Here is a 25,327-nt window from a genome sequence, read left to right on the forward strand (position 1 = left end):
TAAGTGAACTAATGCAGAACATACCGATCGTTGTCTATAGTCAGTCATTGATTGGCCGTCGTCGTTCGCACTGAACATCAGATAGATAATGAAATTCCTCAAATCATGAATACAAAATCGTTGCCAATATTTTCGGAGTTTATGTTTGCTTTTCTTGAAATTAACCTAATATTGCATTGAAAAATTGCTAGTTTCGGCACTTCTAGAAGTTCTGGTTTGTTTCGTGTTAAGGTCCAGCTGGAGTCTGCAAAGTGTGCGGGTAAATGACAACACAAAACCTCGCAATCCACGTGTGCGTTGGTGTAATTCAATTTTTGGGAGTATATTTATAGAAAGAAAAGGCTAGCAATGAACAAATTTATTTCCATTGTTTGAAAATTAACAGATCGGTGAACTTGCCACGGTGAATCTGCATTCTAAATTAGTGTGTCAATGAACTCAAGCTTTAAAACTCCTCGATACAAATGTCATATGTCGCGTGTTGTCGTAGGTGTACCGTGTAGTTCGATGTTTGTGCAGTCGTACCTATAAACAGACTCCAAGAAGCGTGATAGAAAATGAAACTTTGGGCTGCCGTGATTTATTTTTAAAATACAAAAATAATTTTCACGAAGGAAGGTGTTGAAGTTGACACAGCAAGATGCAATTTGAAGTGAAGTCAAGAGGATTATTTTTGGGATTTATTAGGGGATCTCGGCTTGGTTAACACGGAACAGACATCTTTCCTCAGACTGTGAACTTTTCTTATTTTGGCGATGAAACTAAAAACTTTCGATTAATCGGCGGGAAATTACGACCTGAGGAGATTCCACGCAGGCCAATGATATTTTTAAAAACCTTGATAACATGTACTCACTTCTTAGAAGAAATTTGTCTTCACAGCCTTGGGTTCAATTTTAAGTCAGGTTGCCTTGCCTTAATAGTTCCCCAAGCAAAAAATATTTGCCTGATTCCATAGCTGTAATCAATACAAACACGTACATGAAGTCATCGACGTCATATCAACGATTCAATCAGTGCCAAGCGAAGTGAAAATATGTAAAGTCTCGAGGTTGGCCCCTTCGCATTTTCACTTGATAATCTCGTTAAGTCCTCAGATGGTGATAATTCCTATTGTTGAGTTGTTTCTATGGCAACAACGAGGCTTTCAGCTATGCGGCGAATCGTTTATATCATGGACATGGAGCCGTCAAATTGAAAAGCAGCATAAAACACACGCCTATAAAATAATCCTTTGAGAGGAGAACAAATCCGCAGTGACAAGTGATTGTTATTCTCGTTAGTGTCTCCATTGATGGACGGGAGATGATTGCAATAACGCTGTATCGATCGCAAAACAAAGAGCGGTTCTCTGGATACTGACACCACCAGGAGATCCAAACCTCGAGTCCTCGGCTAAAAGGGCGCGGTGGCAAGTGGCGTTGCGAGGTGCCTTCCCTTACCATCGGATTCAACTATTGCTAGATCCATCTTCAAGCGCTACCCTCTCCAACCAATCCTAGATAACTCAGCATGCACGCCTACTAAGCGAAGATCTGAAAGACAGAGACGCCGTTTGGAAAAATTCATGTATGTACACTAGTAAAATGTCTTAGTGTAGCTTTGTCGCTTCAATTTTTAAGAAAGACAGACAGGTAGCCTAACCCGTCATCTTCCACTCCGCGAAGAAAAGAATGAACAAAGAGTTCTGATTGCTTTATGAAGTTTTAGTTTGTTTGTTATTCAATGTCAGGTCAATCCTGAGTGTGTACTAATGCCATCTGTATGGCGTATTCACTTGTTGCCTAAAGTTTTTACATTACTGAAAGATTGAACATATTTACCTTGTCTAACTTTTTAAAACCGTAAAACGAAAAATGCTCCTTCATTAAGAACCTATGCGTTGTATCATTGGCAATCTTTCGAAACCGATTTTATAGTTGGAACTGCTCGTAAACAGATATTAGTTTATAGGCCGGTGTGTACGTGCAACTCCAACCACTCTCAAAAGTTAGAATAAATGCAAACACACACACACACACACTCACCCACAAGTAGAATAGACCGCTGAATTATACACAGTCACTGTTGAAACATATCTGATGTATCACGCTGTTAGCTCGATGCGTATTTTCAACAGCTAAGCTGCTTAATTGTGAGTGAGATTAATCTTGTTTATACCACTTTCCTTCAGTAAAAAATACACATTGATTCGAATCATTGAACCCAAGGTGTTCATATTTGTTTGACCTTCCTTTACTAGTTCCACCTTTTGATCTTTGCTGACGGCTCGGCGTTGTTCAAACATTTAACACTGCTACGAATCAGAGGCTCCGCTTTAATCGGAATGTCCGGTTTAAAATCTCTTTAAGATGAATAATGTTAACTCTATTTCATCTATTTCATGCTTTTGTTTTTAGAGTGCTCGTTACATAAATCAAGGTCATAAGGAAATAATTAAGCCACAGCTCCAGTCAATAAAGGAGAAAAGTCTACATTATAACACTCAGCAGAGGATTGAAAAGCCTCCATGTTTGTTGATCGGAGATCTCACCTCAATGTTAAGGTGAGTTTTTAAAAAATTTGCGCCTTGAATGGAAATCTTGTAATACCACTTACTCGACTTGTATTTTCTGGAATTTTGATCCAACGATTTTGATGATGTTGCAAACTGACCGTCGTTATATGGACTCGTATCACATCCGCAGATGGACACCTCACTCTCTACTGCCTTCTTCTTGGTCGTCGCAGTCTGTGCCTGTGGATGTTTGGCCGAAAACGCTGGTAAGTCGTGCCTCCATTCCACAGCTAATGAACCAATCACAAGTAAATAGCGTTCCTTCCATTTGAATGCATACCTGTCATTCCAGATGCTTTAGCCTATTATCCTATGAAATATTACCAAGACAACTGACACTTGGGAAAAGTTCTATTTTTTACGCGCTTTCTATATGATGTTCAAAGGATTCGACAAAGGCTCGAGTATCAGTAGCTAACTATCGAAATTGTAGCGATTAAAAAGTGGTGTACAGAAGTGCAAATGCTTAAGCAAGGGCAAAGTGAATTTTAGCAGTCTAAGGGTTATAAAATTACATCAATCTCATAACTTAACATGAGGATAAATAATATAATAAAAGTTGATAGTAGAAGCTATTAGTTATGATAGTTTTTCAATAAAGAGTATACACAAACGTACTGTAATTTTGATACTGCTGTCTTGCAATGAATATAGGCTGACCTCTTATGAACCTCCTACGGTTGGATAAAGGGGAAATGAAGATTTTCTGACTCAATCATTCTGTTTTTTCCCTACTAAGATGATGGCGAATCTGCCTGACGTGCATGCTAAATAGTGGGCCAGTTAACGCTTTGCTGAAATTTGTGGTTGCATTATTTATGCGCGAGGCGTAAGTCGTCACCTGCGCTAGATCTCTGACTGTACTTCCTGTGCTAGCTATCCCGACATACCTTGCTTTCCAGCAACTTTTCCATGGCAAGTAATAGGGTCAAGACCACCGGAAGAAACGTAATATTGCCTTATAACTTACGCACTCGTTTATGTAAATAGAGAATACTTTCAAATTATTTTTGTAAGGCTACATATATTATCATTCTGTGTTAATCTAGAGGGTCTTTTTTATTATTATTACTTATCTTTGTCCACTGATATTCTAACGGATTTCACTAATAGATGCTTTGTAGTTTACATCATAGATTAGCAAATATAACCTATCAAGGTATACGTTTGACAGATAACAAAAACATACATCCCAGCAGAGAGAGTTTGAAAATGTCATATTTTGGGACGAATGGTTTTAGTAAAAAGACCAAAAAATGTGCGGATCGTAGTTGCTCTCACCAGTATGGGGAAAAACACAAATTTTGTGAAAATTGTTTAATTTTGGTTTGAATTTAAGGTTTGACCAGGTCAGTTTTCCTGGTAATACCATCATTTATCCATGTCTAATGACCAAAAGAGAAAACAATTAAAAAAAGTATGCCTTCCTTTCTTTGACTATGTATGTTTTTGTATTTGTGTGTACGTTTGTAATTCTTAGTTTGCTTGTTTGTTTACTCTTTGCTCAACAGATCTGACAATTTCACAGCTCTTATTTACTTCCCCGAGTCCGGACCAAGATGCACCAATCTACGCTGTGGACAATGCGGTTAGTGTCGTCCTGGTGACCTTCTTCGTGGATAACAATGGGCCCGATAACTTGGCGGCAGCCGTGACGGGAAACAACTATGACGTCAGGATGTACCTCAGCGACGGCGACAACATGACTGATCCGCGGGAAGTGACGACCTTCGGCTTCTCCGATTTTTCTGGCAACCGTGCCAAATCGTTGAATGCCAACGCCGACGACTTCTACCTCGCCCAGAACTTTGACCTGACGTACCCTAGCAGCCTGTGCCCCACTCACAGCCACGTGTGTGTACAGGTTGAGAAAGAACCCGGAGCCGTCTACACAGATCCGGACAACTCCAACAACTTCCAGTGTCAACCGTTCATCAGGGGCTCTGCTGGTGTAACCGCTGGCTTCACTGATTGTCCATCCGGTGAGTAAAGATATATACAGTGTCATTATGTTCTTGGTTCAGTTTGTCAAGAAGAAAATGAATCTGATCTGACAAATTTTCTGGAACGACGGCATTGCATACTGAATCGTAAGCTTGTGTAACGTTTTACGAGTTTTTTCTAACCCTGGTCATTCGTACCAGACCAAGGCAAAATTATGAAACGTCAGTTAAATCGATCGTCTAATTTTACGACTCCTTACGCAAGTATAGTGATATAAGGTATCATGGGATATTGGTAGAAATATCTTTCTCTACATTCAGTCAGGCCGCGGCAAGATCTATGATCACCGGGTGGCGCTCTTCACGAACCCTCCTTAAAATCTTACGACGGACATTGGACAAGTTTTACTATCTCTTGGCAACTTCTTTCAAGAAAGAAATGACCCGCATTGCTATCTTTATTAGCGGCGAATTATCTGTCAACACTGATTATTCAATCACAATGAGACAGCTTTCGCCACAGTCTCCTCCGGCGTGTTTCTCTTTTTTCTTCGACCCCGGCTTCGAAGAGTAACTGAGGGTGTTCCGCATAACACATAACTGCCTAATTTGCTCAAAATGATTTTTTGTAAAGATACATAAAATTTTCATGAAATTGCTAACACCAGATTAGGGACATGTTGGTTGGGTTTACCTTTTCATCATGACAAGCAGTCGTATGTTGAGTACGAAAGAAGTGCGCATATATGCAAATCACTTTCCTGGCTTAATCCCCCCCCCCCCCCGTTTTCAACGATTATAAAAAATAAGTCCACTCTTGCAGGTAAAATTTGGTGAAAATTTAAAATTATTTTCTTTTCATACTTTCTAATAAAATGACATTGTTCGGCAATGAAGTTCTTACATTTTGAATAAGAGTCATCTCAATTTTGCATAATTATGATTTTAATCACTTTGTGAATGTCAGACTTTCAACCACTGCCATGTAAAAATGAAATAGATAATACAAAACAAATTTTCCATATTTTAGTATATAAGCTTATACTCTAGTTTTAAAATTGTATCGTGTTTTCGACTGAACTTAATTTTATCACTTATATTAAAATTTTGTACTACAAATATGTATGCCCTTCATCCTTCTCGTAAATATAGCTATCATGCTAAAGGTTAGATTTTCTGCTTTTGAAAATGTTCGTGTCATCCTTGAAAAGAAATTTTGTTCTAATAAAAAAAACGTGTTTGTAAAGTGCAGCGCCACCCTACGGTTGCTGGCTACTTTCTGTGTGCGCGTGACATGATCAGACTATTACTATTTGCTTACTATTTTGGAGTGTACACAAGCATGTAGCAATTAATGAAACCTACGCGTTCTGTACTTTTCCTAGATCCTGTACCGTACAACTTGACCTTGTTAGACACGGACACGTTCATCTACAACGAGGAGGCCAGCCTGACGATGTCAGTCAGTCTCGAGAACCAGGGTGGTGCCGCGGTGCCCGGATCCACCGCGAACGAGGACAACATTGCCTTCACCAGGTTCTTCATTGCGAGCACGCCGAGCGAGAGCGCCGAAATACTGACCGATTTCACCGATTCGTTGAGCTACACATACAGTGACGTCAGTGAGGGTCTTGAGCCATGGGGAGAGGCCACATACTATGGATTTGAAGCGTCGATAACGCTTCCAGAAGAAAACTGTCATCAGTATTGTTTTATATGTCTAGTTTTCTCTCCAGGTTAGAAAACTTCCAGAATCTTCATTTGTGTTGCTGTTTGCTTGTGTATATATACATGTATGTGTGTCTGCAATGTGTGTGTCTTTGTGAGTGTAATGTCAGGATTGTGTACGCCATATTAATGGGGACACTTCTTCTCATTGATGTAAAGTCTACATTGTCAAGAGTTCAGACTTTCTCGTTGATAATCATTCCCCTACTCCAAGAAATTGGCGAAGCACGTCGAGCAAATGTGATCCGAAGCACACTCAGTACTTCATATTTCACAAGTTTTACAGCTTTCCAATCATTGCACGACTTTACCAAATGCACTTTACTTATGTCCCTTGGTTGAAATGAGGCGTCTTCGGCCTCGTTCACGAGTTTCGCTACAGCCTCATTGGAGATGTCATGATACATTTATGCACAGCAATACACATTAAATACCTTTTACTAGTACAACACACACAAATTTACCAGGTTGTTTCATTTTTAAAAATGTACATGAACATTGAACTGTTGTCACCATGCAATTACTTTGTCGAGGAACAATGCACTTACAGGAGAGGTAATGGAACTCTCACATTTATATAGTAGATTTACCACTTCAGTGTTGGGGGTCATTTTGAAGCAGGTAGAGTTAGTCAAATTTTCATAGGTAAATTGTCGTGAACATGGGCGGTCATTTTTAATTTTAATGGTGTGTAAATATTTTATAGTAGGAAAGTTTGCATAGTGACTCAGGATTTTTCATTTCGAGAGCGTATGATAAAAGTTACTAAATGGAAAGTTTGAGCTCAAGTTGAAGTGGTTCGATTTCGAGGCACGATCTATCTAAAAATAGGGAAGTTTTAATTTTATCGATTGCCAAAACTAAGTGTCTATTTACAATTAGCTTGATTCGACACAAATAGTGAGTTGGTCTTTCTTGAAGACATTGATAATGCATCTATGAGCTGTAAGTTTAAAGGGAGGCAGTCGTCGGAACTGCGCATGTGCGACTTTCGTGTTCCTAAACAATGTATTTCGTGCATGATATCTAGATGCATCAAGTCAACATAGCTGCAACATTTAAATTTTACGATATTCATTGTTAATAAACATGTTTTAACTTTCATCGATCGCCAACGTACCTAGATACAGTGTGTACATCAGTCGTGTGGGTTCCTGGCAACCTTTGAGCAGAGTTCCGAAGACTGTCTCCCTTTAACGCTAAATGAGGTTCAAGGTAACAGAGCACAAAGTGCAGCTAATGAGAATTCCGCTAAATGAAAGTTCTGGCTGTCAGATCTTAATTTTCTTCGCCTACAGTAACACAGGTAGCTTGTTAGAGAAGATATTTCTTTCCAAGCTATTAATGCTAAATTTCAAGTTCCTGATCATCCAATAATGTTTACTTGCGTTCTTTTGTTTTCTTTGTCAGGTGTCAACGCAACCTACGATGACACATCGTCGAATAACTTGGTCTGTGGTGGGTTCGGAGACCCTTCCCACGGTGGCATAGCTGTGACGGTGTGTCCCCTGATAACGCGCGTGCAGCCCACACCCTCCTCAGGCTTATTGCAATCGGGGGGCAGCGGCGTCACCTTGGACGTTGCGAGCTTCGCCGCTGTCATCACGCTTTGTCTACTTGGGGGCGCTGTCATAGCTCTGTTCCTTGTGTTCGGCATCGTCAAGCTCATCAACAACAGACAGAAACGGAAGGTCTCCGCTAAAAAGATAGACGTCCAGCCCAAGGAGGCCTACGCGCCGCACGTATAACGCTAGAGTAGCAACAGTCGCGTTCTCTGTAGCAAAGACTGATTATTTGACTTTTGGTTATGCATATATTTTCTCCAAAGCACGATGAGTTTACGTTGTAATTTTATGGAGACAACTCAGTGTTGATGGTTTATATGTCCACCTTGAGGGTACAAATCTCAGTACAAATTTAAAGTTAGTAGGCCTACGCGCCTTGAAATTGAAAGACTTAACATTTCACAAAAAACTTTCTAAAAGGAAACTTTAAACTTTACCCTTTCGAAATAAAGTATAAAAATTGGGAGTAACCGCGCAAAATGTGTGCTAGAGAAATATGGTTCCCAATATTTACCGACGGTCACATGGAATTCAAATTGGCCGCCTTCTTCGTGCTAACTTTATTGGGAAAATAAAAAAAAGATTATTCATGTTTGAGAGTCCAAATAAATGTCCCTGATGTGAATGGTACCTTAAAATGTACCGATAAATAAGAAGTTAACCGAACAAGGAACGACTGCGATTCACATATCTTGCTGCCTGGATGAGCGTCTCGGTTGGAAAACTGACATTTCAACAGAACAATGATATTCACTGTAACAGTTCTGTAGGAGACATCTTTGTTTTATATGTAGTATTAACCCAGGTGATTTTCTTTCAATTCCACATGATGGAACTCCCAGTAGTTGGCATTGAGTCCGAATAATTAGGAATGCAATTTATTGAATGTCGAAAACTTAATTTTATACTTGATCTACATCAATACAAAGCTTGATTGCACTGTGTGCTAAAACACTCCATAAAACATTCTGACTTTTCCGATTTAGAATTATAGTTATGACAAGTGTTACCCTACGAATGCTGTTTCGCTGGCATCTTGTTGCGCCACGTAAAGCTGGCCGAAAAGGCTACATTCTGTTAGTAGAAGTCGTTGAAGTCGTTGACAATGTAGTATATTTTGAATAAACTATTGTTTTTCTTCATTTATTACGAACACGTGACGAGGATGTGTGATTTAAACTTTGCCACTAAGTTTACCTGCATGCTGAACCCAGGTTCTCTGCAGTGGTGGGAATAAATAATCATATTATGATGCATGTCGGTTGGCGGCAAATTAATGAAAACAATGAACAACTCATCCATATACGTCAACATTTACAAGGGGGTTTCCGAGCAAAAAGCTCTGACAAACGTCGGGCGTAAAAGTCTCTGTGAATGACCGCCCTTTGCATAACCAGCTTATAACCACCGGCAGAAATCAGGATGAGGTTACCACGAATATGAATCAATGCGGAAAAGAACAAGAATTTTAAATGTGGTACTATAGAATCTGTTCGGATTGCTCATGTAAGACATCTTCAAGTTGGGTATACGTAGAGTTAATGAGACAAAGTCGGTCATTTTTCACGAATTTTGTTTGATGCAAGATACTTCTTATATTGTTTGACATGTTGAAAGATACTGAATGAATGGGTGACCATGTATATATTCAACCCCGATTTTAGACACGATACATGAAACCATCGCGAAAATGAATTAATGGTCATGACCATTAATTCATTTTCGCGATGGTTTCATTTAATTTGTCTAAAACCGGGGTCGAGTATACGCATGGTCACCCATTATTTAGCGTCTTTCAACATGTCAAACAATGTAAGAAGTATCTTGCATCGAACAAAATTCATGAAAAATGGCCGACTTTGTCCCTTTAATGAGCTGACCTTTGACCGTACTCTGACATTTGAATCAACTGATCTTATTGGTTATAGAATAATTACGACAGGGTGATCATTTTTATGATGCGAATGAATTGCTATGTAGGAAAAATAATCACGTTGGCAGATTCATGAGGGCTTCCTCACAAGAAAAGAAAGACAATTCTCTGAGAACCATCTAAAAGTCTAAAAGTGCACACATAGAGGTCATGCACAATTGTTCTTTCCTAATTTGTTCAATGATGCAAATTAGCATTGCATACTATTACTTAAAAGGGGTCGGGTTCTTCGGCCACCTTGCACACGTTAACATATCAGCGCCTTCAATTTGAAGCAATGCCAAGCTGTCCGCGGTTTAAAGCCTCAATATCTGCGATTTTTCATATCGTTTTAAGGATTTTATTTTCCAAATTTATGCACATAATCTCATATTGTTGTACTGTATGATGAAATGGGCGCCTTGTAAACATCATACTCGTATGAAATGTCACCGTCCTGTTAGATTAAGTTTCAGCATGGAAAAAAAACACGGTCATGAGAATGTATTACAGAATACTACCGAGGCCAAGAATGTACGGCTTCACATAAGATTTGAATATCATGTATACCTTCTACTGGACAAACGTGATAAACTGATACACATGTATTAACCATTTAAAACTGCGAACAATTAACAGTTTTCGACAAGTATTACTTAATAGTATCACACTCCTGAAGGCGGCATAATCTTATCAGAGTAGCAGAGAGAATTTGTATTTGTCTAATATCTTCATGTGACTCATAGGTCTGTGTAAGGGCGGATCAGAAGGATATACTGACACGGCCCATATTTCAACATATATGCAATTAAAGACAGCGAGAATACAATTGAGTGATTCTTGTGACAAAAAATTCATAAAGGATTAAGTACCTGCCCTTAAAATTGGCAGTGAACATGTACATATTGCCACAAGGCTAGGTCCACCTTTTGTAGCCCTGGATGTACACCAAGTGAAGGATTTTGGTCTGTAATATTGTAGCCATGGAGTGTTTATGACGGTGGGGTACATTGACAGGGGAGCGCCGGGGCAGCTCTGACTCGTCTTCGCCATGTGAACAAGTCGAGTTTGATAATAATTGGTTAGACATTATCGTTCTAACGGACAAATAAATTATATGCCCTTGCTCTTTCGATTAATGCGGTATTGTTAAGTTGACTTTGTAAGTGACCTTACCACGAAACACGGGATATTTTGTAATCAAATCTTATCGTTTTACATACCCCACATATTTATATCAATTTATTGTATGTATGTATGTATGTATGTATGTATGTATGTATGTATGTATGTATGTATGTATGTATGTATGTATGCATGCATGCATGCATGCATGCATGCATCGCGCGCGCGTGTGGTGTGTGTGTGTGCGCGCGCGTGCGTGCGTGCGTGCGTGCGTGCGTGCGTGCGTGCGTGCGTATGTATGTATGTATGTATGTGTGTGGTGTGTGTGTATGTATGTATGTATGTATGTATGTATGTATGTGTGTGTGTATGCATCGCGCGCGTGCGTGCGTGCGTGCGTGCGTGCGTGCGTGCGTGCGTGCGTGCGTATGTATGTATGTATGTATGTATGTATGTATGTATGTATGTATGTATGTATGTATGTATGTATGTATGTATGTATGTATGTATGTATGTATGTATGTATGTATGTATGTATGTATGTATGTATGTATGTATGCGTGATATGGCCTAAGGGAGTCGGACCCAGGGGACAGTAGATTGTACGAGCCCAGGTGAAGAACTTGAACTGACGACTCGGAAGACAGGTGACTCGAGCCCATGGGATCACAGTGATGTTAAACGAGCGCGGGTTCAGACAGGTGGGATCGGAACATACAATGGGGCATGTATTTGGTATGACAGGTGACTCCGGCGATTACACTTTATCGAGCTAGGGGAACTTCTCAATATATAACATAATTCCAGACTATATTTGAGACACAGGTTATCATACGATGCTTAACGCCTCTTCAATAGGTATTACCGTGTGCAACCGCCAATGTTTTTCGATACATACAGATCATTTTACGTACTCTTACAATATCATAATTCGATGACATTTTTTTATTTCCCCTTTGTATAAAACGAACACTTTGTTTTACTACTTTGCCAACGTTATGCGGGAAGACAAAGTATTATCCCAGCAAAATACACGGACCTAACATTCGGTATTATGCGATTTCACAATGCCATGTCAACATGATTTCGGGAGAAGACAAGACCGTGCAATGGAATAGTGGAAAGTATATGTTTAGTACAGTAAAGCAGAGTTTAATTTTACATATGGAAGTATAGTACAAATGTTTCGCTGTCATTGTGTGGCCAAAACTTTCCCAGGGCAAACGATAAATTAACATTCCAGCAGGATACCATAGAGGTATTTGATGGAGTAGGAAAATGCAGACATTCAGAAAGTATTTTCCTCTCGGATTCCACTAAACTCAATATTCCTTTTGTTTTCGTGGTCCAATGTGTGAAACAGGGAGACTGTTTTGGTCGGGCAAATTTAGGAACAGTTTTCCAATATTCTGTGGATATTTTTCACATTTTGTTTTGATATACTATCAATATATCACCATTAGTCTAATTCCCACTGTATTAATTGTTGGTATCTGGATTGCCGACAAACATTCAGTTGGCGGCATCCATGGTATCCCAAATAAATTCTAATCGTGTTATACAATGTCTTCCTTCATAACATTATATTATAAACTTTCGGTCTCGAGCCGATCTTCTAGGTGTGTTAACCTACATTTGTGAGTGATTACTCAAGCAAATTGAATCTAATATATCTTCCTTTTTACCATGTAAAATTGCTGGTATTGGAACTATAATTTGTTCGAGTGCTCTTATGGCCACAGCATTGATCCTTTCCACAGTCGGCGGCCAGGAAGAACTCGCGATGACGAGCACCACCACAGAAAGTATCATCATTACACATCCAAAAAGTTTTCAGAAAAGCGAAAATTGTAGATAAACCGATTTTGGAAAAAGGCTTTGATCATATTGATAATAACCGTGATATTCAATGTTACAAACATAGAAGACAGGACGCATGTACCGTTCTGTGTACATCAAATATGCTATCTCCATTGACGAGTGATACAGAAAAGATTTTTTCATGAAATTAAAGCATGTGTACACCACTGATTAAGTAATCCTATCTGTTGAAATATCTTAATTTTTCGAATTATATAAATCTGTTGTTGGTATTAATGAACGGATATAACAGGACTGATCCAATGGTAAACCATAATTGTTCGTGAAATTTAAACTTTAATGGTCTAAGAGGTTTCTCATAGTCGTTAACATGTTTCCCTATATAACTAACGGAAAACAACCCCGTTTCTTTTGGATTTATGCAACTATTTGTATATCGTAACTTAATCTCATTGCCAAGGTGACAGTGTCAATCTGCGTTCAGTGTCGCGCACTGCATGAAATGTTATGGTAATGTACCTCTTTGAAATACTTTCCAGAACATTGTAATCAAAGCGGAGTTTATTCTTAAATAAATTATCTAAAATTGCACCAATAATTGTATCGTAGGGTGTTATCTCTGTTCCGAGTTATTTATCCCTTTTAGACACATTTGTTTATCTCTTTTTCGGCTGTTAAAATCTTCCAAGATTGTGTAATCATATAGGCCTAGAGGGATATGTCTTCATCCATAATATTATCTCATCTCCCCGTGGCATCATTGGATTAGATTTTGAACTCAGACAGCATGCCGTGGCGTCTCTCGATACTTTCAAACAGGACCTCTTCAAAAAGAGTCCCTCGCAGGAAATATCTGAATCAATTCACGGCGTTTTGAACACTAACATCAGCGAGAGACATGAAACTAATGTTCGAATGTAACAATGGCCTAAATTAACATCTGCCTTCTTGGTATCCAAACAGGGCCTGTTTTCAGTTGTATTGGTTCGTCAAATAGTCCATCCAAGAGTTGTGTTACGCATATCTGCGTGCATGATACCAAGTACTTGATAATCCAAATTACAATAATTTTGCGTACTTTACACGCACTTTAATACAATCAATAACGGAGGCGACGCACCAGATTGATAAAACACATAAGGCACTATGCGGCTCGGCACAGATATTCGGACTCTCAAAACTTTACAATTCTTTTCTGATCTACTACTTTTGGGGGCTCATTTTAAAGATCTTGGTGTAAGAAAACCTTTCATCGGCTTACTTTTTCGAAAATGGAAAACTTTATTTTCCTCCATAGAGTTAACACAGGGATGGTGGCCATTTGGAATTTCAAATATCGGTAAATCTTTGCACCGTCGGTGACCCCAAATTTTATTCTCCGATTTGAAAGAGATCCTTGAGCAAGTTTGAACAAAAGTTTAAGACTTTAACTTTTGAGGCGCGTACTACCTTAACAATATAAAGAAACATACTTGCATTGATGAATGTTTGAAATGAGAAAAAGCATGCCGAGAGAGAGAGAGAGAGAGAGAGAGAGAGAGAGAGAGAGAGAGGAGAGAGAGAGAGAGAGAGAGAGAGAGAGAGAGAGAGAGAGAGAGAGAGAGAGACTGTTGCTAAAACTTAATCAATATTGCAATACAGTCAGTACAGCTGCTCTTGTTTAGGAGTCAATTGGTGTGAAATACAACCCATGATAGCCTACTAATGACTTTCCACTTTGCAGACCCTACGTATCTAGTCAGGCAAAATCTGGAAAGCACTATTACAGAGACTTTGTCCGTCTTTGTACGCAGAAACTGCGCTTAAGAAATTTCGTTAGTGTCCATGGCAATTCTGGACACCCTCAACGGGATTCTTCAGGTAAAACACATGAAATTATAGAAGCCGAAATAAACGTTCAGGTTATACAGGAATTTCATTCAAGAAATGCCCAAAGTTGAAAAGATGCATAAGGTTAGATTGTTTAACGAAAAAAAAATGTTTTTGCAATGACAGCGATAATATTAATGTTAAAAGTATTTATTTGATCGACTTTCTACCCGCAATGCACTTCAATATCATGTACTTTGCTCCCTCAGAACAAAATAAAGCTATTTCAGGTAGCGAGAATTATGAAAATAAAGTCACACTTATGTCAACTCCAGTATCCGTATTCCTCCACCTAATGAAATAATTACTTCTAGCAGTAAATGACTTGATTAAAAATATTAGGACAACGCATTTAGACGATTCACATGATTCGTCCGGGTCGTCTAACAGCAATGATATCGTAGGCGATCCGTAAACAATGTTTCAAAGGCAATATGTCATGTGACAGCTTCTTGCTCAATAACAGCTCTGCAGAATCTTCCAATTTATCGAGGTCGACGTCCTGGTTCATTTTCCGTCTGGGATGGGGTTTTGGTCTTCGTCAGAAAAAAAAAACGAGGAACAAATTTTCCAGGTATTTCAAGGAATGGGCTACCGTGATAGAGTTCGCAACCATCGCACGGGAAAATATATTCAAGCACTTCAAAAGAGAACCGGTATCCTCAACGATGACACCAAACTGGAGACTTAACGGATGCGATACGTCTGTAAATGGTATACAGTCACCTGTAATCTAAATATGCCCATATATGGTCAAAGGGGCGTTCCTTGGTATTTAAAATGCCCGTGTGAGGGCGCTGTTTTTTAAAAGCTGCCACCCGCTTAAAATCCGTGATTGTTTAGATTGTCTCTTTCCATGGTAACAGTGGCAAAACTGGAACAGCTTTCCATGGTAACAGTGGCAAAATTGGAACAGGTGACAGTATATTTTTAAGTCACATCCGTGACATTGGAGAAATCGGCCTCTCCATTACTCGCCATTCACATATCTTGGCACTTGACTTGAGTAAGACTGATTGATTGTTCGGACGGTAACTCAAACAAATGAGAAATTCAACCAAACAGAGTTATTGTTCGGTTCGTGACGTAAGAGCTACGAAAGCAGCACGTCAAAGCAATCAAATACTTGAGTGAAGCAGGGTATTGAAAGATCGATAAGTGTTCTATTATCGTTCATTTTTACTGTCACGTTGTGTCACATTATTTCACAGTACCTCAGCATAGAATGGCCACAGCGAGGTTAAACGCCGCCGATGTTAGAATGTCGTTGGAATGACCCACTTTAGAACACTGTCGTGATGAAATGCTGAGTACACGCCTCAGAAACAGAAACATGTCAAACATAATTTTGCTCAAACTTTCCTCTGGGAAACTGTTTACAGCCATCCTATATGAGGCTTCATAATAAAGAACAACAATCAGTCATTTTACAATTTATGGATTAGAGAAACAAATTGCCTAAAACTACTGATATTTTTTCACTGTATCGATAATTGAAATTTTCACACAAAAAAGAGATTGCGAATAAGTCATTTACTTCACGGGGTTCAAAATAGTCCAGGAAATCAGAATACATTCGTAAACTCTCTTTCTGTGTCACATTCTACCCCAGGCCAACTTGGTATCGACTTTGTTCCATCCAAATTATCATAGACATGATCATGGCCAATCGCAATCACATTAATTTATGTTGTCAATCCGTTTGTTCTGCGTTCAGCCGCCAGCCAATTATATACGGAATTCATGGTCCGAAACGAGGACGTCTGACCATAAAATCCTTGGTTGCCGTCTACTGGATCTTAGACTCGCTGCATATTTCAAATGTAAGGCCTGTTTTACGACAACAAAGTGCCTTGATGGATCCTTCCTTCTTCACTCACTCGGCATGTGTGAGTTGTTAAAATGCAATAACCTTTCAAGTAGCCTTGCCACGCACAGACTTAATATGTAACCCAATAAGTAAAATGTGTAATAATATGAAAGCAATGAATGAATGAATCAATCAATCAATCAATCAATCAATCAATATATCAATCAATCAATCAATCAATCAATCAATCAATCAATCAATCAATATATCAATCAATCAATCTATTAACGCACTTTTTTATTCTGTATATGTACAGTCTGGTTTGTTCACGTAATGCTGTTTATCTATTCATCCAAGCAAGAACTTCACTAAATGGCTTATTATAAATCACGTATTACAATATTCCTCATTTTGACAAGAGGTTATGAAATGGGTATGCTAGCTGATCTCATATTAAATATGACTATAGTAAATAGGTGAAACTGCAAACCATTACATGCACACCCACATCGTTCGTTTAAGAATGTGTATTGTACGTAGACATAACACTCATGGAAACACACACACACACATATGAATCATATAGCAAAACAATTAAACAAATATATTGGATACCATGTGTGAGATGAAATTATTTGCAAAATATTAATTATTACATTTTCAATTGCTTTAATTTAAAATTTGTTGTTTCAAGATAGCATGTTTTCTACATTTTGATTGAATTTGACTGAATTGCGTTGATGTGATACTGTTTATGGTGAGGAATGGGATAAATTGTGTATGGACCTTACACTTAACATTTTCAATACCTTAAACTGGACTGACATGGCTACTGCAGTAATCGGAAATGAAGTTTAATGAAGTGACTGTGAAGTACAGCACCTCAAGTTTGAACATCGAAAACAAATTCGTCTATGATGAACACCACTGAGGCATACCAATCTTCACCCTTAGATCCACTCTGCTTGTTGTATTGTGTAGTTTACATTGCAACCATATCGATTTCTTCAATGCAGATAGTGTTAATGACAGAACAATGCCCCTTTGACGGCAAAAGTCGTAAACTGTCGTAAAAAGCACTGAGCAAGGTCATGCCTTCAGATTGTGGAGTTCACAGCACTAATTATTGCACTGAAAAGGCAAAACGGGCACGATGTACGTATCCATACATCTTTTCGAGACCAAATATTTCAAAGTTTCATAATGTCGATGAAAAAAGTTGATGTGCCCTCATTTTAGTTAGGTGGTCTTGACTCAACAGCTGCTCTGCTCTTTTAGCTCACCCAACAGGCGAACCCAATTACAGGATGAGGTACCCAGAACCAAGTATACCCAATGGAGCAATGAGGATTAAAGTGCCTTGCTCAGGGACACATTAACACCTTGCTGGAGTCTCCAACTCACCGTCCTTTGACAGTGAGTCCGTTACTCTGGATCTACCGGGTCTCGAACTCACTAGTGAGTCCAGTACCCTAACCACTGTCCCACGGTGCCTCCTAATGTAGAAAAAATAAGACTCAATAATTTCTACGGATATTTGAATATTTCATATATTCAAGTGTTCTTACCAAAACAGTAACAGATAACGACAGCCGGAGAAAAGGGCAAGTGTTTGAACGGAAACTTCTCATGGCACGGGCTTATGATAGACCAAAACATGGCAAAAGGGGGCCGTCTTCACTTTATGGTCGCATTAATTTGCAAAAATAGCACGTACATTTGACCTTCATCCCCTATGGTTGTCCTTACATTTTTGAACTTGAAAACACGTGACCGGGTTGCCTAGTAGAAAGACAACAAGTAAAAGTCTGTGACGTTGCGCCCTTTGAGAATTTTTTTCCCGGATGGCAGATAACATTCACCGAAGATGGCACACGACCTCTGACCCTAGTTGTTCCCCAGGCGACCACTAAAACACCGGTGCGGGACATAGCAACCCTGTGGCTGTTTGAAAGAGTTATCGATATTAAATCAATGTAAACAAAGGTGAAATCGCCATTAAACACACAACTATAAAACAACCCATTGGCCAGCGTTGGGAGGGATAAAAAGCAGTAGAATGCGCAGTAATTGTCAGTCTGATTAACTTCTTTTGATCAGCGAGAGACAGGGATTGTATCGCCGCTTCGATCGAAGATCAATAAACCATTTTGCTCGGCGGAGTCTCGAGGAGGTGACGACAGTCAGTCTTGGGTAGTGCGTCGGTGAGGACACCGGTGGAGTCGCGTGCAGCCGAAACCTTTTGAAGTTCAATCGAATTGTGACTCGTGGCGTACACCAATATCGTCAAAGACGCCATCTGTGCGATTTGTGGCCAGGAAAGAGTTATTTATTTCGGACTTTAAAGGAGAAAGAAGAGTGAAGTTTAGGAGAAGTAAGTTCTTTTTGATTACTTTATCAAATCTTGGAAGCAGTATGCCTCTGTGACGAAAATACCAATCTTTGTGTTTTACATTATAGCATTGAAGAGAAGTCAGTTTTTTGTGGAATAAGTATCTGCATATTTATAGATCTATTTCTCACTATGTCTTAGTAAAACTAAAAGCGACGCAGATTTCGATTGTTTTATCGCCCTAATGCATAGGACCGATTGTTGTCGCCATAGTAACGGGTGGCCATCGGCACATGCGCACACTGATTTCAGAATGGACAAAGACCCCAGTTAGAACACTTGGGCACTCTGCAAAAGAAAGATTCCGTGACAGAGAAAGAGGTTAAATTTTGTCTCAGTTAACCTTATGTATGATGTGAAACAAGCTATAGTTAAGATAGTTATCCCCCAAATATAACAAGCTAGTGCTAGTCTGAGCCAAATAAGTAACGGCATTACACGTCCATATCTTTCGCAAGGATGAAGACTTTTCATATCCACCTTTCCTTTGACGTCACCGAATAGTAGGCGCGATTTCTTAAGTGTCTAATTTTTTTGTTATTCTCTCTCTCCCACAGATGACTGACAGACTTAGCATCGTTTTCTTGGTCATAGCCGCGCTATTTATCGGCGAATCGTTGGCCGAAAGCGCAGGTAGGTGGAACCCTTCGATTGTTTCCAATGGTGACAAATTGCTACAACAACTTCTGACCATCTGTTTGTCTCGGTTCTCAGTTCGATAATGCTTGTGGCTGATACTACGCTCTTCTGATATTCATGGACTCAAACACTGCCTGATAAAAAGGGGGTTGAATATCTAAGTTTTTTGTCGATTGTTACTATAGTATAATCACAACCACTTAAATATATTCGATGTTTCGTGACGGTGACGCAGCTGCAGATAAACAGGCTAATCCGAATAGAGATCAAATATTTCGTATACATGCAACATCATACAACTTGAAATATCAGAACTTACCAAGCCCGCTCAACAAAGCTTTTTTTATTGGCGAGAAAACGCACAAAGAGACGGGGGCCGTAAAACAAGAGCATGCGCAGATACAGCTATGTGACTCGTAAAATACTCGGCAAAGAAATCCTTCGTACCCACGGTAACAGACAATGTCATGATATGCATCAAAATTCGGCTGTAAGATTGCCATCAATAATTACCTGCAGCCGATATACAGGTGTGCCTTTGCCGCGTAGAGGTATTTCAAAATGAAAGACAAAACAACCGGATTCACAAAACGGGGGGGGGGGGGTAACTTAACTACCCTTTGGAAGTCGACACTATTGATTGCACTGAAACAAGGCATCACCGATATTGAGAGAGTTTGGTGACATTAAATTCATGGGATCATTGCAGTCTCAATAGCTGTAGCGTTACGGTCGCGATTCAAGTCAACGCTGCTCTATCAAACAAACCTCTGACAAGAATTGGTACTAAAGCAAAAAAACAACACTTAGATTCTAAATAATATTAGGCTTTTACGTATGTATTTAAGTACCTACGTATACTACACACGTACGTACGTAGTTACGAGCGTATGTATTATGTATATGCATACACTTTTAATTGGAAGAGGATAACTAATCAATAGTTGGTTAATTGACTGTCGACTGTCTTATTTTCTTCTCTATTCACATACTGTAACGTAAGACATTTGTTTACATTTTTTGTTTTTTCTTAAATTTCAAGTGTTTTACTGTTTCATTTTATAGATCTGAAAGTTACGAGGCTTATATTTAGCAATCCAGACCCATCCCAAGCAACGCCAATATACACGGTCGACACCGCGGTCACAGTCGTCCTGGCGACATTCTACGTGGATAACGATGGCCCCGACAACTTGGCGGCGGCCGCGTCGGGAAATAACTATGACGTCAAGATGTACCTCAGTGTCGGTGACGACATGACCGATCCGCAGGAGATAACGACCTTCTCCTTCACCGATTCCTCCAGCAACCTCGCCAATTCGCTGAACAGCGGCGCCAGTCACTTCTATCTGGCTCCGAACTTTGACATAACATACCCAAGCAATCTGTGTCGCACTCACAGTCATGTGTGTCTTCAGGTCGAAAAGGAAGCGGGCGCCGTTTACACAGACCCAGACACTTCTAACAACTATTATTGTGTGCCCTTCGACATGGGTGTTACCGATGCTGCTGGTTACACAACCTGTCCATCAGGTATGTACAAGCCATTTTATAAATCCTATAAACATTCGCTGACGAATGGTACGCACGGTCTCCTATTTAATTTCAGTACATATGCGTGAAAAGGATGTATGTATGTATGTATGTATGTATGTATGTATGTATGTATGTATGTATGTATGTATGTATGTATGTATGTATGTGTGTGGTGTGTGTGTGTGAGAGAGAGAGAGAGAGAGAGAGAGAGAGAGAGAGAGAGAGAGAGAGAGAGAGAGAGAGAGAGAGAGAGAGAGAGAGAGAGAGAGAGAGAGAGAGAGAGAGAGAGAGAGAGAGAGAGTATGTTTACTGGAAGGCAACTTGAAATGGTACGACACTTGCAAATGCATATCAATTTCGAAGGTGATAGATATTGATCTTTCAGTACTGTAATACTGTGAGAAGACATTGAGCAGTATCACGACATTACTTAACGCCCGTCAACGCTCTAATATTCACAGCACAATTCATTATTGTCCACTTTCATTTCAGACCCTGTGCCGTACAATTTGACTCTAGAAGGTTCCAACACTTTCACCTCCGGCGTAGAACTCAACGTAACTGTTACGGTAGCCATCGAAAACCAGGGTGGTACCCCGGTCGAGGGGTCGACCTCCAGCGAAGACAACATCGCCTTCACCAGGATCTTCTTAGCGAACGCACAGAGCGAGGGCGCTTCAAGACTGGCCGACTTCAGTAATACTATTGGGTACACGTATTCCGATGTCAGTTCCGATATCGGCCCATGGGGTGTTACCACGTATACTGGGATCAAAGCGTCTGTAACACTTCCAGATGCAAAATGTAGTTCCTACCAATACCTCTGTCTCCTCTTCTCCTTAGGTAAGCACTCTCTGTGACTGACGTGAAACGGGTCCGAAGGGGTCTTGGAAGGGCCCTGTTCAGATTAGAGCGAAGCCCTTTTTACATTACTGTTTTCCGTGACTGTTACCAAATTCTGGGTACAGTGTAAATGCTGTGGCGAATGTGAAGGGCTCAAACTTGATTTATGTTTGTCTGATATCGTAATATACATTTCATTAATGACTGGTACGAGACTCTTACACGCATTTCATGAATTTCTCAAATTTATGACTGAACAAACTACTGCTTTTCTTCTGACAAATTGTACATGTTTGAGGGCGCCTTTTAATTGCAATTGGCGCAAAGCTTTAAGGCGTCAGTTGCATAAAATGACAATGCCCCATTCTTCGTGTCATAAAATATCGCAGGATTAACGATATTAATACACGACCCAACACACAAAGTTGCATAACAAATATAAGTTGCCTCTCAGAAATTATTGACAACATTTGAGAAAAAATGTCGACCCTCCATGATTTTTCACGAAAATTTCAACCATTCTCCTTCAAATAATAAAAAAAATCAAAATCAGGTATTACCGTGCAAATTGATATAGGGTAACACATTTCCTGAACTGTGAAATTCAACATATCCGTCCTGCCTGTTTTATCTCCATGGGAAACAACTGGATGTTATAAGTTTCACTAAAGCAAGCCAGTGAAAACATTTTTGCTCCGTGAGCTCAAAACGAATCCCGCTTTGGACCAAAGTGTACTGTACAAGTCACAGAGTCCGAATATCTGCTCCAGGGTCATTCCGACCCTAAATTCTCGCCCATCTTCATAGTTGACTGTACGCAATCGCACTAGAGTGGACAACAACACACAAACACGGTAGTTGTGTCGACTACATTCTCATCTAATGGAGAAGTTTACATTTATCTGTTACATAGGCGCCAACGGATCAAGCAACTTCGATGACACAACTTCAAACAACCTAGTATGTGGTGAGCTCGGGAGTCCGGCCGATGGTGGGATAGGCGACACAGTTTGCCCTGAAGTGACAACACTGGCGCCAAACGTCACAGCCGACACAGGCGAAGCTTCGCAGGGGTCCGGCGGTGGATACGTTAGAATCCACGGCGGGGTGATCTTTCTCATCATTCTCATTTTCATAATTGTCGGTGCGGTCGCTGCTCTGCTTATAGAATTCGGAGTGAAGAAGTACTTGAAAAAGAGGGAGGAGAAGAAGAACGCTGTCAGTATCATCAACGTCCAGGGTGACGAAACAAAGGGCACCAACGCAACAAAGGATGCCAAAGAATTAGAGTGATTGTTGTTTGTCCGTAACTGGGAACTGAGCAAGAGCCGGGTTGAAATTAGGCAAAACAGCTCCAATGAAAGCTGCTCGACAACACCAGAAAACATGTGGGCATTCAACTACGAAGACTTCCCGGCATCGGACATGTGAGGGCGAACTCTTCATCTTCTATATAAGCAAAGCAAGCGCAATGTGATATTGAAAATTGTAGGAAATGATACTTTGGTTGGAGCAATATTCAGCCAACATAAAATTTAGAAAATATACACACCTCTGCATCCCCGAATTCAAATCGTCAAACCAGGGAAGGGTTGGGTTCACCAATTTTTTGCTGAGGGACAAAGAACCCCGTATGTAAAGAACTCGCTCATCCTGATGACACTTAAAGCTGTTCGGTCACCGCAAACTTTCATAATCTATCTGGTAAGAGATACGTATCAGCCATGTGGGGTTTTTTGTCAGCGGTATTGGCGGCGCAGTTGTTTTTGCGTGGCAATCCGACTGAAATCAGTAAATGGCTGCCGCATATATAGGTGACCGAATTCCTTTAAACACCACAGCGACTTGGAGGTGCTCAGTTTATACACAAAAGAAGAAAATCAGCCACTTAAAAATATAGCAACAAAAATAGAAATTAACATTAATAAAAATAACTACAACGTTTTTTAAATTCCATGTTTTGGAAAATATGAAATTTGTATATATGTTTGTGAATAAGTATGAGACGGCACAGAGTTTATTTCAGTTCATTTTTGTACGTGGATTTACACAAACACTTTATAACGTCCAAGTCATACATTGTTCATTCTCACCATGGTTTGGAAACATAGTGCTACCTCCCAAAATAGGTTACATGAGTGTTAACCCCTTCATCACAGTGGTTTGTTCCATGCCATTCATGGTGAATGTCGACCTGTTAATAGGGAACTGGGGGTAGGTAGATAAAAAAATTAAAGCTCTTGTTTGCACAGCGTAGAATTAGGCTCCCATGTACATTTGAAAAAATGACGTAAGTTGTGTACTCATGCCTATTGTCATGTCAGACGGAATCCTCTTCGAAAGAATCTCATTTTCTAGAAACGAACGGGCATTTGCTTTTTATGAAAGCCACTTCTTTGTACTTGTAAAATGAACTCTTTCTAACTTACAGGTTGAAGCGAAAATGTAAGAGATAATTTATGTAAAATTTATCATTGCAGTGTCAATTTCACTTTTTATCATGACAGTTTATGACTGATGTAGAACTGAAAATTGCATACGTGCAATATTAGTTGCGAAACCGATTTGTTCACACACAGTTCTTTTGCGTTTACATAATAAATGCAGTTTACATTATATTTTGCAGTGTCACGCGAAATTACGGAGTGTTTAGGTGTGATTATGTACTACATGCTTTTCACAGGGTGCAATTAAACTTGCGTGAAACATTGCCTTATGTCTATCAAACGTCTATCAAAGACTGGTGTCGTCATCGCTAGTGCGCCCGCAACGCAGCCGAGGCATGCGGAAATCTTACGTCTCTTGGAGGGGATGGAAAATTCCACTGGCTGCAAACTTGATGTACCGTGCAACAGTTTGTTTTCCTGTTTTTAAAATAGTCTCACAAAAAATTATGTCGAAATGCCAAGTGTTCAGCTTGTATTTGTGTAATGTACTAGGGTATCGTCGACAGCCGACTTCTAGTCCCTATTACTATTCATTTATCAAATATTGCGAATCCATTTTTACACAATGCAATGTGGTCGCAAGATTTGCACATGATGTTTTGACATTCTTTTAGAGAAATGGAGAAATTGTAAATTGTACTAGTTTTATAAAATGAAGTTTCTGAAAATACAATAACAATTGACAGCTACTATAATGTTCCTTCACTTTGCATTACTGGTTTGGTTTGAACAACAGTAGTTATGCTGACGGAAATAAAAACTCATATATATATATATATATATATATATATATATATATATATATATATATATATATATATATATATATATATATATATCGAAGTATACAGATGTCCTCGTGGGCAATTACAGTGCTCGATGCAAAGCAGAGCGTTATAAATAAACAGATTACTTCAAGTACAAAGTAATGAAATCTATTACTTAAGTTTCATGCTTACTTAAGTAATAGATTTCATTACTTTGTTCTTGAAGTAATTTGTTTATATATATATATATATATATATATATATATATATATATATATATATATATATATATATGTGTGTGTGTGTGTGTGTGTATATATACATATATGTAAATATAACACAAATTAATTTATATATACATATATGTAAATAT

At 39.3% G+C, this 25,327-nt stretch overlaps 2 protein-coding genes across 2 annotated transcripts; both read left to right on the forward strand.

Annotated features, from left to right (window-relative positions):
• The first annotated feature begins 1,263 nt into the window (after positions 1–1,263).
• On the forward strand, positions 1,264–8,749 carry LOC139118695 (uncharacterized). The gene is made up of 6 exons (XM_070682112.1): positions 1,264–1,569; positions 2,400–2,545; positions 2,688–2,763; positions 4,069–4,539; positions 5,886–6,236; positions 7,639–8,749. The coding sequence occupies exons 2-6, from the start codon at positions 2,510–2,512 to the stop codon at positions 7,974–7,976; spliced, it is 1,272 nt and encodes a 423-aa protein (XP_070538213.1). The 5' UTR covers positions 1,264–1,569; positions 2,400–2,509; the 3' UTR covers positions 7,977–8,749.
• Positions 8,750–18,375: 9,626 nt separating this feature from the next.
• Positions 18,376–24,378, forward strand: LOC139118696 (uncharacterized). The gene is made up of 5 exons (XM_070682113.1): positions 18,376–18,704; positions 19,280–19,355; positions 20,427–20,894; positions 21,390–21,740; positions 22,654–24,378. Exons 2-5 carry the CDS (start codon positions 19,280–19,282, stop codon positions 23,031–23,033), a joined length of 1,275 nt encoding a protein of 424 aa, XP_070538214.1. The 5' UTR covers positions 18,376–18,704; the 3' UTR covers positions 23,034–24,378.
• The last annotated feature ends 949 nt before the right edge of the window (positions 24,379–25,327 follow it).

This window comes from Ptychodera flava, chromosome 19, assembly GCF_041260155.1.
Source record: "Ptychodera flava strain L36383 chromosome 19, AS_Pfla_20210202, whole genome shotgun sequence".
In the NCBI taxonomy this organism is placed as follows: Eukaryota; Metazoa; Hemichordata; class Enteropneusta; family Ptychoderidae; genus Ptychodera; species Ptychodera flava.